The sequence below is a fragment of the Saccostrea echinata genome, unplaced genomic scaffold (genome assembly GCF_033153115.1).
Source record: "Saccostrea echinata isolate AGI-Se365-2 ecotype Australia unplaced genomic scaffold, CSIRO_AGI_Sech_v1 ptg000001l, whole genome shotgun sequence".
NCBI classification, from domain to species: Eukaryota; Metazoa; Mollusca; class Bivalvia; order Ostreida; family Ostreidae; genus Saccostrea; species Saccostrea echinata.
This window is the reverse complement of record NW_026889750.1, coordinates 917,090-932,681: the sequence shown is the minus strand read 5'-3', so window position 1 is coordinate 932,681 and position 15,592 is coordinate 917,090. Positions and strand designations below refer to the sequence as shown.

At 33.5% G+C, this 15,592-nt stretch overlaps 2 protein-coding genes and 1 long non-coding RNA gene across 14 annotated transcripts in view; 1 reads left to right on the top strand and 2 right to left on the bottom strand.

Annotated features, from left to right (window-relative positions):
• Nucleotides 1–8,512, bottom strand: part of LOC133182524 (uncharacterized) — a 32,523-nt gene extending 24,011 nt beyond the window's left edge. For 4 of the 12 annotated variants that reach the window (XM_061317421.1, XM_061317429.1, XM_061317436.1 and 1 more), the window contains exons 1-3: nt 8,369–8,512; nt 8,107–8,183; nt 3,325–3,382 (exon numbers count right to left, since the gene is read on the bottom strand). In XM_061317421.1, the coding sequence (XP_061173405.1) occupies nt 3,325–3,382; nt 8,107–8,183; nt 8,369–8,448 (215 nt within the window). In that variant the 5' untranslated portion in view covers nt 8,449–8,512. Of the gene's footprint in view, nt 1–3,324; nt 3,383–4,738; nt 4,861–5,780; nt 6,184–8,106; nt 8,184–8,368 lie in introns of those variants that run through there. The other 8 variants (XM_061317371.1, XM_061317392.1, XM_061317441.1 and 5 more) reach the window with 7 other exon arrangements.
• A 1,324-nt stretch (nt 8,513–9,836) lies between these two features.
• LOC133188927 (uncharacterized) lies at nt 9,837–10,473 on the bottom strand. The gene is made up of 2 exons (XR_009721430.1): nt 10,405–10,473; nt 9,837–10,222 (listed from the first exon to the last, which is right to left on the bottom strand). It is a non-coding gene; the product is annotated as an uncharacterized LOC133188927 (long non-coding RNA).
• Nucleotides 10,474–10,689: 216 nt separating this feature from the next.
• On the top strand, nt 10,690–15,591 carry LOC133182499 (dynein light chain Tctex-type 5-B-like). The gene is made up of 5 exons (XM_061317345.1): nt 10,690–10,765; nt 12,774–12,935; nt 13,124–13,223; nt 14,927–15,017; nt 15,262–15,591. Exons 2-5 carry the CDS (start codon nt 12,786–12,788, stop codon nt 15,425–15,427), a joined length of 507 nt encoding a protein of 168 aa, XP_061173329.1. The 5' UTR covers nt 10,690–10,765; nt 12,774–12,785; the 3' UTR covers nt 15,428–15,591.
• Nucleotide 15,592: the final 1 nt, after the last annotated feature.

The window sequence follows — 15,592 nt, the reverse complement described above, 5'->3', positions numbered from 1 at the left end:
ATGCAATTACAAAGTTAAATTTGAAAGCTTAAAGTTATATCTATATTAGCATTTCAAATTCTTTCTAATCAGGCCTCAATTCTTTCACTTTTTACAGAGTCCATTTTGACTTCTAAATATACTGTAATATTCACTTATTTTCATAGGATCAAATTTTCGTGGATTGAGGAAAAATTACTGGTTCAAGAGGATTTAATTTCATGGTAAAAGGTGAAACATCATAGTGCAGTATTAACATTTAATAGGGGATATGAATTCATGGGTCTCTTCACAGCACGAAAACAACGAAAATTAAACCTCCACGAAAATCAGTGATATCACAATATTTACAAATCCATGTTTAATTTGATATATACACTAGGACTGTCTTGATCAATGGCTAGGTCTGGTCAGCCTGGCTGTATGGGGTCAGTTGTGGTCTCACACTTTTACTATTTTTACTGGTCAGTCTACAAGTGTTTTGTTACTTGTTGACACGTTGATTGATGAAATCTGACACTCTGCTATGTCCAGAATATCTGACATCAATCTGGCCAGAAATGTCCAAATAGCAAAATTATTGGTACATAAATAGAAATGGTTGAGATGATGATCGTCTCAAAGATCGCTACTTTAATGGTAAATGTTAAGGATTAGGAAGGGCTACTAAAAAATTGGAATTGGAGAGAACTTTTTAACTCTGAAAGGTTATTATCTTGGTGTTACATTAAATTAACTACTTGTACATGTATTTTTTTTATATTAATCACAAAAAAGAAAAAAAGAACCCCCCCCCCAAGATTTCAATTAGTTACTACCAAAATTATTTTACTGAAAACTTAGATTATAGTCATTAAGGAATATAAGCAAAACTGGTCCAAGTGAAGAAAAATAAATCAATCCCATGAACTCCAAACAAAGAAATGCCCCAACCTTGATCTTTGACATAGAAAGAACGAGGGCGCTTTTGATTGGCATTCGGCAGGAATCTGGGCGCACTTGAAAAGGGAAAATTTCATTGATCTATCACATGAAATTTTAGCATTCTTTTGATGTATCGGGTTCCTGTGAAATAGGAAAGGGAAATATTTTCCCGATATTGTATTTATATTTGCTAAAAAAGAAATTGGAAATTGGCTAGATGAGTCATTTGGTACAAAATGTTATATTTTCAAACATGTTTTTCTAAAAATTTGCTACCTCTGGGTCATCTCTCCTTGATTTTGAAATGTTATTTTTGTGTATTTTAATTCAAAGAAACCAACAAACTTTTGTAAAAAATGGAGAGAAGACCCAGTGACGATAAAAAATGAACTTTTTCCAAAAAAAATTCCAATGTATAAATGCGGTGCTTCATTGTCGCTTTAAAAACCATAAAATGTGTGTAGCGGTGATAGCTCAATAGTATGCGTTACTCATCCAGTGCAGTGAAAAAGGAATATTTTTGGTTCGATCCTCGCATGGAGTGTCAATATTTTTTTTTTACTACAAACAATCAATTCTTTTGTCAGTTTAATATTATGTACTGATTTATTTTCAGATAGATAAATTCTGGTTCTGTTGCACTGAAAGCGAAAGCAATTCTTCAACCTACTGATACTTTAATATATACATGTACTTGTAATTGCATTTAACTAAACCCTATAGGTGTTTATTATTTATGTGACGCGTGACTAAGTTTTACATGTAGTAATTAATAAGATAAGTGGACTGATATATTAAATATGACAAAGTATTTCAAACTAAATGTAACATTTTCCCATGTACGTAACTTTGTAATGTATGTCCAGCTGTGGTTACCGACAAAATCGTAGACATTTAAACTATGAATGTTTCGTACGCCTTATTCCTGCAGATCACACACCAAACACGCCCATCTTCTTTGGTACAGGGTCACTGCACACCCTTTACCCAAGGGTACTTGTTTGGTTACATATAAGTCAAATTGGTTCAATGGAAGAGAAAACACACCCAAGACAATGAAAACCTGTTATGGAACAATATTACTGCAATATTTTTACTGAAGAGCACACTGGTAGATGAAGTAAGAGACAAAATGGGCCATTTAGGTAAGAGAAAATATATGCAAGACACATAATATCAAACCAACTAACAGATTACCAAACTGACCTATATAGAGCACAAGAATCAATTCTATTATCATTCCATTTTCATACTTTTTAAAATCACTTTGTCATAGGAAGAATTCATAACTACATATTGTACATTTGACTTCTTCCTATGACAAAGTGCTTTTCACTGAACAATATACAACTACATATGGTACATGTATGTTGTTCAGTGAAAACTGATATTGTCAGTCTGTTATATAAGAAGTATACAGATAGGAATGATCCATTGTTAGTATCACTTCATGAAATTTTAAGTATGGACTCTGTACTCCATGGTCTCTGCTATTCAATGTCCATGTTGAAAACAGAATCTCTGCAACCTTGAACGTGTTTGATCATAATTAAATTTGATATCAATATGGATTGAATAATTAACATCAAATTTTCAGAATCTATTGCTCTTCCATTTGTTACCACTACACATATCCATCTCTCTCTCTCTCTCTGTGGTAAAAATACCGATTAAACACTGCACCAATCCGTATTTTGTAGTACATGCTGATATCTATCATTTCAGGAGACAGTACAATAAGACGACGCAACAACCAAGCTGTTTAAATTGTTCATCAATTTAAACCCAATTCAGGATAAATGTTCTGCTTTAGAGATTTATTGACTAGACGTGCTAAAGGAGTATTGTTAATGAAGTCCTACCAAACAAGAGGTCAATGTTCACATCTATATCATCACACTATTATTATAAGATTCTTGATAGACTATTTTAAACCCGATATGATTGTTAAGTGTTATAAACCAAATTGATATATCTAGTCTATGGGAAAATATAAATAAATAAAAAATATAGAATTAATCTCATCAGAGCATCAAAATGATATTTATAATTAAATCTATATATTAACAAAAACAAGTAAAGCTATGATTCAAGTAACATTCCTGGTCCTATGTTACTTCCAATGGTGTCGACGAGGGAAACATATTAAGCTTTTATGAGCTGCACAGAAAATATCAAGTTCATCTAAACTTGCATGGTGCTAAATTACTTTAAAAAAAATAATCTGTCAAACTTTTTTCATACCTTTCTTCTGGTTCTTCAACTATAGTCTCCATTACTAATGTTTCCATATTATGCAACACAATTAAAACAATAAGCTATAAGACTGGAATTCAGTCCAGAGCACTATGACTGGAGTTACCTGCCCCTATACTCTATGAAGAAGTTCTGACCGTAGTTATCTACCCCTAAGGTACTTACTCTATGAAGTAAATAGCTCCCTCTGGTGTCACAGCTTGTTCCCAGCCATCTGGTAGTCCTGAAATTTTAAAATCACAGAGTCAACTATCATGTCTACATTTTCCACTCATTAAGTATTGATAGCTCAATTAAAAGTCAAGAGTTGAATTACCTGAGCAAGTTAAACTATATACCAAAGAATCAATAAGGAAATTCAATAGGTCAACTATTTTAAATGTTCTACCATTATTTATTCTCATTCAATTATTTTCTACAGTTTACTATAGAATTCTCTTTGATTGAACCATTTCCATCAAATACATGAAGTAGTACCTTTCATAAAAACTCACACATTTGCACAATGTTAGTGTACACTGGCTATTGGACAGTTATTAACTATATATTCACAATTTCTTTCTGTTCAGAATGTTCACCCTGGTTTGAAAGAGGATGAAAGATGGGAGGGGATATAGAAGTTCCATTTTTATAAATATACAAATTGTTCAGATTACTATTTTATCTTTATACACATAAAAAAAAAAACACACCTTGAAATTCATACCCATAATTGTGATCATTCTTACTCAGATAAACAACTGAAGTTTTTACATACAGGTTCCTCTCAGGCTGTGTCAATGTAACTGAATACATGTATAGCCATATCAATTTCTGAACACTCCCTGTATATTATGAAATTTTCCACCAATAGTAAAAAAGAGAAATAGCACAGCTAGTATATCAAATTCCTGCTTGTATCTGCATCCCATAATACCATCATTGCATTGATATTTTTTTTTAACATAAGTATACATGTGAACAGTAGCATAATTAGATGCATGACTGCATGTATAACTGTATAAATGGTATGCATGTTTTTCTTCAAGAACACACAGCCCAATACATTTTCACACACTTCATAAGGAAAATAGCTTGCAATAGCATGCAGTAACAGATTCTTTTCAAAGAAGATCAATTAGTCAGAAGGAATATTAAGGAATATTCAGTTAGTGTTGAAGACCTGACAATTTACACACTGTATCAAATTCACTTTTTTATATGAAAAGTGGTAGGGACACACATTCATGGTATTTGAGATGATCGATGTTTGAGGTACCGAAGTTCAACTCTACTTTATGATAGGTAAAAATTTTAATATGGAACAAAAAAAGGTGGTCATTAATTTGCAAAGATTTAAAAAGTAAAGCACAACCAAAATAATTTATTATTACCATGTCATAAATAATGATTAACACACAATTTCTATGTACATGTATAATTATACATTAAAAGTCCACTATGAAGTAAAGATGTGCATCCAATAAGTTTACAACTGAGAGAAATAAAACTACATGTATACATGTATGTAGTCATTCTAAATGAAGACCTGAGAATTTTTAACACAGACACGTGACCATGAGACAAAAGATTCTCTTACTCTGGTACAGTCTCCAACCTCTAGAGGACCAGATAATCACAGCTGGTTTTCGGCTCTTCTTCATTGCACAATACTTTATACAGACCTTCAAGGCCCAGAATGTCTCCAAGAAATCACCGGAAAACAAGTAGAAATTCAATCATTTCCTCCATTATAATGTTTTTTCTGCTCATTACAGACATTTGTGGAACAGAAACATAAGGCTTGTTCCTTTGATCATTCACAACGAAAAATATGTTAATGAAAACTTTTTCACATTGATAAGATAAAACTTTAAAGTTTGCTTTATCAATCTATATTACACACACCACAGCATAAACAGGACACTTCCAAAAATCAAGTTCAGTTAATAAAAAAAAAAACGACAGGACCTGCCCCACTCAAAACCCATAACCATCAAACCCTTCAGACATGGACTAAAAACAAATTAACATGGACTTGGTACGACATTTCGCACCTTATGTAACACCGACACCAACACAAATGTCTTTTTTCTGTCTCCTGTGAAGTATGGTGCCTTCGGGCCAAAGAAACGAAATACATTTCCAACTGATTGTGCCGGCTCGAACATTTGTAATACACATTTTATCAACTTAACCACCATGTCTATGCCATTTACGTACTTGGATTACGTTGGTCAATTTTGAGCGTATTAACACAATTAAGAAGATACATGCATGTGCTTTATAAGGTCATTAAATAAAATGGAATTTTCGTGTCTTAATTGACCACACTTTCTGTCACACAAAGACACTAATTTACATGTACATGTAGCTTTATACATCTTGTACCGTTAATATCAATATTTACCTCAAATGTAGGTTTTGTTCTATTCAAATCTTACTCAGTTAAGATATTGCAACAAAAATTAAATTCATATTAAAGATTCTTTTCAATTATATGCATAATTGAGAAAAGAATTATAACTGCCCTACTCAATGACCTCTAATGTATTTTAGTATTGTCAGTGATGTGATGCATATGACTGTATCACATTCCTCATACACAGTGTGTGAATAAACTCAGAGACAATAAAACTCACCTGAGCAAATACCTGCTAAAATCTCTCCACAGTAAAATTATCCTATGAAACTTAAAAATGATTTACAGGTATCTATCCTGTGAGTGAACCTTGTGTATTCCCTGACACAGAGGAAATATTGGACGCACAATTGTGAAATTCATCTGCATAAATGTCACCTTTCCTTCAACACGTGAGATGTATTTTATGCAAAATACACAGGAATGTAGACGGCCATCGAGAATGAATACATAACTTCCTCCCTAAGCCAATAGTCTTCTTAACTCTGTTGTTTTTTACTGTTGAAATCCTCTCCTGAGGTATTGCTTTGTTTTTGTTTTCAACAATAGGTGTGACAGAGGAAAGAGATAAGAACTGATCGGACTAAGGCGATTAGTCAGGACTTTTAAATGACTGTCCACCTATAAAACTGGAACAGACCAGGCCATAAAATATAAAGTAAACAAAACAAACAAATGTCACTCCAGATTCTGTTAAGTGATCCCCAATACCTGGCTAAGTATGTTAGCTCAGACCAAACCCCAGATCTATTGGAGTTCACTGGCTTATTACAACCATGAAATCTCAAATTATCTGTCCAGCCCAAAAGCAATTAATCAGCTTTGAACATCTCTTTTTTTACCTGTTCAATGTAATGTGTCTGAAATCTGTCAACTTCACCTGAGGTGTCTAATGACGGGAAACTGTCTTGTAGATTCCCTCTTACTCATGAGAAATTTATCTATTAATATGAGGATTTTAATGAGAAACGTCTAGCTTTTGCAGTAATAAATCTCACTATAATTATTTCTTTTAAAACCATTATTATCCTATCATGCTTTTTTTTTTATCTCACACAATTTTGATAAGAACTGCAATGCTAAAATGTGAAACTAAAAAATACTGATTAAAGCAAATGAAATTGTATGCATAATTTATCAAATCTTTTAAGTATTTTTTTTTCAGAAGTCTTTACTATTATAAAAGCAGTTTAAATTTCTGTATTGGTTTAGAAACTTTATTTTTTTGCTGCAGGTGCTACCTGAGACAGGTAAAACAAACTGCAACAGCAACCTGATATTTTCATATAAAAGGACATTTATGATGAAAAAAAAATCAAGTTGTTGCTTTCATTCATATTTTTTCACATCAATTCAATTGAAATTATCATTCTTCAACAATATACTAAGGACCATTTGCAGTGTAATAAAAGTTTTTTGACACACCTGTGTAAATTGGGTCAGGGCCTTTAAGTGAAACAAACCATCATTTCAATTCTTTATCGTACAGGTAAATCTCAGTTAGAATTCTTCCCATACAGTATGGTTGATCAGCAGAGTGTTTTTAAGACTTGTTGGGTAAATGTTTCACAGGTAAATACACAGCGAATTATGTCACCTTGATTCATATTACATCACAACTGATACAGAACTTATGTTTACCAACAAATCAGGACACTGTCTTATGTTTACATGATTGACATGATACATGTCATGAAAAAAGAAAGGAAAATGTGCCTTGATTTTGTGGGTTTTGTCTTTATTCTCCTCAATAATATTTCTTCTTATGTCACAACAAATGATACGTAAAGAAGTTAATCTTGCCATCAATGCAAGCATAGGTCACTCAAGGAACAATTACATATCACATGAAAAAGTAAGAACCCGTGGTTGAAATAAAATTTTGATTTCAGTTAATTATTGGCCAGTTCCTGCTAAGGGAGAGGAACTTAATTATACAATAATAAATTAAAAATATCTTCATATCATACCACATGTGTATTAATTACCTCTCTTAACACTCAACATACACTATGCTACACATTGATAAGGTACATATACTTCAAACTGTGCATGTATGCACTAATCTTGCACAACCCATTTTGCTATTGAATAAAAGAAGTAATAATGTCCCATTTGAAGAAGGGTATAAGCATATCATAAACATATGATAAAGGCTACACTGATTTTCAAGTTCCAACTTGGGAAACAATGGCTAATAGAACATAAAACCACATTTATGTGGTGTTAACTTTTGTTGAAAGATAAAAATAAATCTGACACATGCTAAGTATTTCAGAAATGCATCCTAAAATGTGCTGCATGGGCTGTGTTGGTGCAGATGTATATAAGGATGGCATACCATGTTTTGTGACCAGAGTATATAAAATTGTTCATGATTTTCAAAAGTACAATGGATAGAACGCCTGTAACTTTATCTGGCGTCGATAATAATCACAAAACAAGCTAAAAATGTGTAGATTTTATCTAACACGACAGGTGTTTTGGTCTAATTAATCTGAGGTTGGTACGAGTTGCGCCCCTTTGTAAACAATGTCATTTCTCACCTGACACTCTTCTGTGGCCTGTTTGCACGGGATTTCTTTTTAATGGATGTAGCCAAGATGTCGTCCGTGATTTTTCGCTTAAAAAGAGATAAAAACTAAAATCAACAAACGTCCCAGAACATTTTAATATAAGTATACCTGTCCCCCCTGTTCAGGTGTAAAAAGTTTCTCCAGCAATTTTTGATGTGTTCCTGTCTGTACATATACACATATAATTTTTTGCAGCAAGGCGAACGTTAGCTGATCATTATAAATTACTCACTCAATAAAGAAGATTCGCCCGTCTCTTGTTACTCCGAAATTTACGTGGGGATGCCTCTCCCGCAAAACATCAACCGCCATGTTTGAAAAACTTTTTGAGATTTACCTTTGGCTCTTCCGGTATACCATTACGTCACAAGGTACCTAGAGGCTCGCCACGGGGACTTAGGGCAATAAGCCTTACTTGATTAGAAGCACTTGACTCTTTTTTTTTTTCAAATGACATATACATATGATTGTGCAAAATTTAAGGAACATAGCGAGTATACATCGTCGCAAGCCACATGTTTTGGTTCCATTATGTTCTATTTCCACAAACAGATAAACAGAATGGACAAAACCCGTGGCTTGTGACGATGGGCCTTAGTATATGTAGTATGAAATGTATTAATTTAAATTATTGAACCGTTTTCATCGAGTTCTGTGAAAATAATATTATAAGATATTTCTTCATAGTAAATATCAATATATTACTATTATTATTTTAAAAAAGAAAAACAGAAAACATTATATCATACCATCAAATTTTAAATTCATTTACCAACATATAATACTTTTCTCCATATATCATGTATCTGTTTATTGCACATAAGACAGCAGTGGATTTCTGTTTAATACATTTCTTTAGCATCAGCTCTTGTTGATGTATCGGGCATATGTTATGTGCTCAGAATGTATATATTGAATTATTAAGAAGAATAATGCACATGTTTAACATTAAGTATTAATTAAATGTGCAGAAATAGTCATATTAAACACCAAATTATATATTTTAATAAAAAAAAAAAATGTGGGAAGGCAATGCCACCAATGTTCTTAAAATCTAACTGGAAGAATTACGCTTCACTATCTTGTCTATTACTGTATCATTAATAATATAGGCTATATGCTATAAATTTATGCTTATTTGTATATTTGGGCCCTGATTTGGAAAATGCTTTTCTATTCTATTCCACATCTAACTTGGATTGTTACATGCGGATATTTGTTCTCTAGCAAAGAACCAAGACAACCGAGATCACCTACATATTCAGACATTATACTGTACAATTTCGTGCTAAATAAGCTTTACTAACTCAGAATTAAATAACAATTTCCATAGATTTCAAATTAATCTACATCAAATAATAAACAGGATCCCATTTTATAAAAGAAGCATCGACGAAGCCCAAGTATTAGTTTGTTTTTAATCTGACATACAGAACGTACGCCAGATTGGACATTACCAGAGACGCAATGTTTCTGGACATACTGACTTACTTAATGGTGATAACTCTGAAAATGCACATGGTTGCGTATGTCTAAAAATATTGTTTTCTAAATCTGCACTGAATACAAATTCATTTAAAGAAGACAAAAAATTGGCCGCATATTTTATGTCTTAGTCGTAAGTACTTTTGTAAAACAGACCCAGAGTATTCAGATATCTAGAAAATTTTGAGATGATATCATCACTGCTAGAAATCATACTATATCGTTATGTTTTTAATAATACAAGAAAAAGAATTCCACATAATGAATCCATCTCTCTGGTTTAAATGCACAGTTTTGCACTTTAAATAAAACCATGTCTATAGTTCATCATCCGTTTTCTTTACAAGACTGGAGTCGGGTTCAATCCATCGACATGACTCGTCAGTGGAGCAACAGCACTGGTCCCCGTAATAAAGGGTGGGGACCATGTAACATTCCCCCGCCGCCGCCTTACACTTCCCATCAATGTCCGCACAGCCGTATGGCGTGGAATAATCCGTCACACATGTCTTAGAATGCATAGGGAACAGCAAAACAAGAAAAACCATCAGAAGAAGATTTGGTAATGTTTGACTCCTCATTGTCATCCCAGGATATTGATCTATATAAGGGTAAATTTATACATAGGCCTATCATTTTATGCAATGGCTTTCCACTTCAATTTTCAAAATAATTTCATAGTATACTGTGAACAGAGCTACCAAACTGGCAAAATAAATCTATCTACTGTTTAAATGATACTGAACCGTCAACGATAGTTTAGAATTATTTTTAAATACTGACCTGAGCTGAATATTGAAAATCAAGTTTTTGGCGCCATCAACAAATTGCTTTTTTATCTGTTTTCCGAACCCGATGCATGCAATACATGCTGATTATACGTGTATCTGTTTATTCTGCAGTTTATTTTTTCAAATATGGAAATACTGCATTAAAATTTTCTACTTGCTTTTAGTACTTTAGAGATACCACCTTTCAATAATTAAAGGTTAAAAAAAACACAGACACGCTTTTGTCATCGTCTGTAGATTCATCTAGATCATCTATATGCTTGTTACAATTATATTTTTGTTCACTTTTAAAATAAATTTTATTTACAGCGACGTAAGAAGTTTGAGAGCAACAGATATTTTAAACTTTAAAAGTAAGTTTCAAGAAAATTATGGATTGAAATAACATCCACTTCGTGTTTTTCAATGACAGTTTTACTTCACCTAGGCACGTGTGAAAAATGTACAGACATAGCCTATCTTACAGTTCTCTGTTTAAATATTTAGTATTGTTTGGTGCCCAATGTCAGGATGCACAATGCACAACACGTTCATTTGTATGACATCATCAAACTTACTTATGTTTGATTTGTTGTATTAAATTCATATATTTGGCAGCACAAAGAAGAAAACCATAATGTAGGATTCCTATGATTGAAACTGGAAACGGAAATAATGAAACTGTATTTATAATTTATACTAACCTCTTTTCCCTCAAATCAAGAAATGTTTTACAGTCCTGTTCCTACGTAAATACGGATTGCATACATGTAACTGTGGTGGTAACTTTTTTTTTTGGAGGGATTGGGGTAAATCACTTTTCAGTTTAACGAATTCCAATTATTCCAAGCCTACTAATTTACAAAAGAATACTTGTGCAGTTGTTTGACTCTGACCTCCTAAAGACGAAGTAGAAAATGAGAAAAGTTTGTAGAAGATGACTACAGGCCTGTAGAACTCGGGGGGGGGGGGACCCACTTTTTTCTGAGAATAGTTTTTGCTATAGTAAATTATATTCTTTAGATGCTGGTCCCCCCCCTCACTATTTGATGTTGTAATGTCGAGCACAGGCAAATTCCAGGATTTGGACAATAAATTAATTTTTTTTTTTGCTTCTCAGATAATTTTGGGAATGCCCCCCCCCCCGCCGGCCCCACTTTTGGTCAGTGTAGGTTTTAGGTTTTTTTTTTAAAGTACCCCCCCCCCTTCTAAAACCGTTGCTACGGGCCTGGACTGACAAATTTTGATCAAAAAAAGTTTGCTCGAGTGAGCTGAAATGAATACAAGGCGTTGAATCTGACATAAAGAAAGAATCGATGAAAATGAAATGTTCCACCTTTTATATTGTTAATTAATTACGCAAGGAGAGATTGATATTTACTCTGATTTATTACTGTGGCATAAACCACTTCCGTCGTAAAGTTGCTGTTCGAAACGTTCACGCAATTCTGGATAAGATTTTACACTCGTATATTTGTGTCAAGCATTCTTCATTGAATGTTTGGAATAGTGATATTTCATTAATTATAGTTCATGTACAGTGAAACTCGGTTATGAAGTACTCGCTTTATATATAAGGAGCTTTTGAAGACTTTTCACTATGTTTTTGTACGGATTTAAAGAATCTCGGTTATAAGGAAGCAAAATTGGAGGTCCTAGTGACTTCCTTTTTTAACCAAGTTTAACTGTACATGTATAATTGTATACATATAAGTATATAACATGTATAATTTTATATATAAGTACATTACTTGATATAAGTTTTTAATAAAATGCAATTAAATGGGTATTTTTAAATGAAAAATTAATTTTGATGCATTTGCAGTCAAATTTCCATGAAAATATTCTTGTATTTGAGAAATTCTTGTTCAGCTAATCATATCTCTTTGATTGTCATCGAAGCTAATAGAGAGCTCTATAATGTGAGCTTTGGTCGGAGAAACACCATTGCTCTCATAAAATTTTCAAGGGAATCTCTATTTCTTTTGTGTATTCTTCTCTTAAATCCTGATGCGACATTTGTGAACCAAGAGATTACATTAATCATTAATCAATGAAAGTTACTTTTATTAGGTTTTGATTTGTCTCAATGTAATTACTCTGGTGCTTATTCCCAAGTCAACACGTTGCCATTAAACTGCACATGAACTGTTGGTTTAACGAGGAACTCTTGAGACTTAAGTGGTACTACAGAGACCATCAAACAAATCAATCTCAGTTTGCTTGATAATGTAGCTTCCTTTTTACCATGGAAACCGAATAAGCAAATTTCTACTCAAGAATCAATATAGACTATAGTGGTCCGCGAGGACGGAATGATACACTTACTGTGCATGACATAGGATTTTGTTACTGACAATATATTATTTATACACACGTTAGCAGGTTGACAATATGATGACGGGGAGGGATTTAGGAGCGAAGGTCTCCAGTCTTTTCGATGTGGCCGCTCAGCACAGACCCCTGAAAAACGCTGGTTCCAGTGTCATCTCTTTTGCTTGCGATCCTCGTCATGATGATGATAATATGCACAAAGCCAAAAAGGTATGTTCAGGTGTACATATAGAAAATTTAGTGAATCAAGTTGTACAAATGTGTCACAGCAAAATGACTTCGGTTTTTGCTAGGAATTCGCAGCATATAAAAATCAGCGTAACATCGTTTTGCATTCGACAGGATATGTTAGCTATATGCAAGTATTAATATAATCTTTGTTGTTTATATTTTTAAAGGTTTATTATGAAAATACCTATCGACTAGATCCTCCCGCGAGGTTCAGAGCAGACAAAGTCAAACCCATTATAGAGAAGGTCCTGGAAACTCATCTTGAAGGTATGGTAATTTAGATCCCTTTCATAATCGTTTTCTCTTTGTAGAACAAAATATTATGCTCAATTTGAATTTAATGTGTTAACTTTCATAATATTTACATTTCCAAATAATTTTCCTTGAGATTCTTTGCAAATTAGAAAAAGTTCATGTACTCATGAACTACCGTGGTATGAGTAAGAATATTTCCATGGTGACGTAATTGAAGTAAAAAAATAGTGAAAACTTTTTTTTCAAAAATGATTGTTTCATGACAAAAATATGAGGCATGTCATCAGAAAAATAATGTAAATATAAGAAATGAATTTAATTTTTGAGAATTCATGAGGTACGTGAACTACAATGCTTCGCGCCTGCATATGCTCCATGAAATATGCCGGCGTGAAGCGTCGTAGTTCATGTCCTCATGAATTCTCAAAAAATTAAATTCATTTCTTAAAATAACTCCCCACCCTTCCAAGTAGAGTTTTAAAAAAATTAAATAATAACTTGCACTGAATGAAAAGGCAATGGATCAAAAAATGTCTTTTACATATATTGGGGTTTCTAGTCAGGTAAGCGAAAATTCTAAATGAAAACTTATTGTCATCTTCAAGACATGGGTTCAGTTTTTATGTCCGATGCTAAATTTGTAAATGAAAGAAGACTGCATCTTTTGTGCCAGGAATTGTTTGAAGTGAACATCAATTATTACCACAGACAGCAAATTACTGGATTCCGTGACCATTGTGTTTACCGGAAGTAGAGCAGCAGTATCTCTCAAAGACACATTTCATCAGTTTTCTATTGGTCTATATCGTATAGATTTTATAATATGGCTAGCTCTATCGTTAATTGTTTGAAGGTTACAGACATATTCAATTTCTTGTGCCCCCACATGCATAGACAAGTTCACAACAGTTTAGTACAAAACGTCAACGTATTTTATACTTCTTCATGAAGGAGTAGCTCTGTCGGTAGAGCGTGATCGGAAGGTCGTGTGTTCGAATCACGGCCGCGACTGACCTATCGATAAAAGGTAGCAACTGTTTCTTCGTCAAGCACTCGGTACTTTGAAGTGAAAGTTGCGGGTCTTTCGGATGAGACCTTAAAAACCGAGGTCCCGTGTCACGGTAGGCGTTGGCACGTTAAAGAACCCTCACTGCTCAATGGCCCTGAGTGCCGAGTAAAGGTCTAAATTTGAAGCTCTTCACCGGTATATGGTGATATCTCTATATGAGTGAAAAATTCTCGAATGGGACGTAAAACAACATACAATCAATCTTCATGAAGGACAAGCCGCTCCTCAAGTTGCATCCTCGTAATTGGTTCAGAGAATGTATGGTAACTGTAACAAGTTCGTTCCATTGACATATCACACAAATTACGACTTGTTATATTGACTCGAATACGATATTTGTTCGTGCGACGACAAATATACCAGATATAATTAACCTTCTTAGAAGCTTCTCTGTTACATGCTGGCTTAAATGTCTTATTAGCAAATAAAAGATCCTTGTTGAAGTTGCTAGCTACTCAGATGTTAGCACACAACAATCTTCGTTACAAATTGTATTTTCTTGTAACTGGGATACATCATTCCATGACAATGAATTTCTAGCGACTCGCCTTCCTGTATGTTTTTCCTATATATATATATATATATATATATATATATATATATATATATATATATATATATATATATATGGACTTGTTTGCTGTAGGGAAGAAATATGATCCTGTAGAGTGTTCCATTCTTTCCAAGAAACTCTCTGACGAAATCAAACAGAAAGTTAAGGAACTGGATTTCAAGAGGTCGGTTTTATCAAAACCACGCTGTGTTACTCCATATCAATCTTTGATGAAAATCATGACAAAGTTAAGAATTTCTTAAATACTGTTACATCGTGGAGTTTGAAAATGTATGGTTTCAAAACTTCACATAAAGGGGTTTTCTTTTTCTCAAAGTTTTACAGAAAGTCGCACATTTCTAATCATTACATATTTGATGTTTTACAATGTCGTGTTAAAAGATTCCGTGGCTTTCTGTCTATCTTAGGTATAAATTGGTGTGTACAGTTACTATTGGACAGAAGCACAACCAGGGGGTACAGATCGGCTCACGGTATCTCTGGGACGCAGATAGAGACAACTTCGCTGCCGCTTCATTCCATAACCGCCATATCTTTGCCGACGGCTCGGTTTACGCCCTCTACTACGAGTGATGCAATGTTTTCCGTCATCCATTTGGTCTTTCTGACATTTTCCACAGTTCTAGTCATTATCAGATCTATTTGTACACTTGTGATTCAAAAAATCAAAATTACTGAATCGTTTTATTATGACGTTATTTATTGTACGATTTGAATAAACACGTTGTTTTCAATGAT

Excerpts from the sequence above, each read along its gene's own strand:
- LOC133182499 (XM_061317345.1), top strand. The coding sequence starts at position 12,786 with ATGATGACGGGGAGGGATTTAGGAGCGAAGGTCTCCAGTCTTTTCGAT. Across the intron at positions 12,936-13,123 it reads ATATGCACAAAGCCAAAAAG|GTTTATTATGAAAATACCTA; the intron begins GTATGTTCAGGT and ends ATATTTTTAAAG. Across the intron at positions 13,224-14,926 it reads CCTGGAAACTCATCTTGAAG|GGAAGAAATATGATCCTGTA; the intron begins GTATGGTAATTT and ends TGTTTGCTGTAG.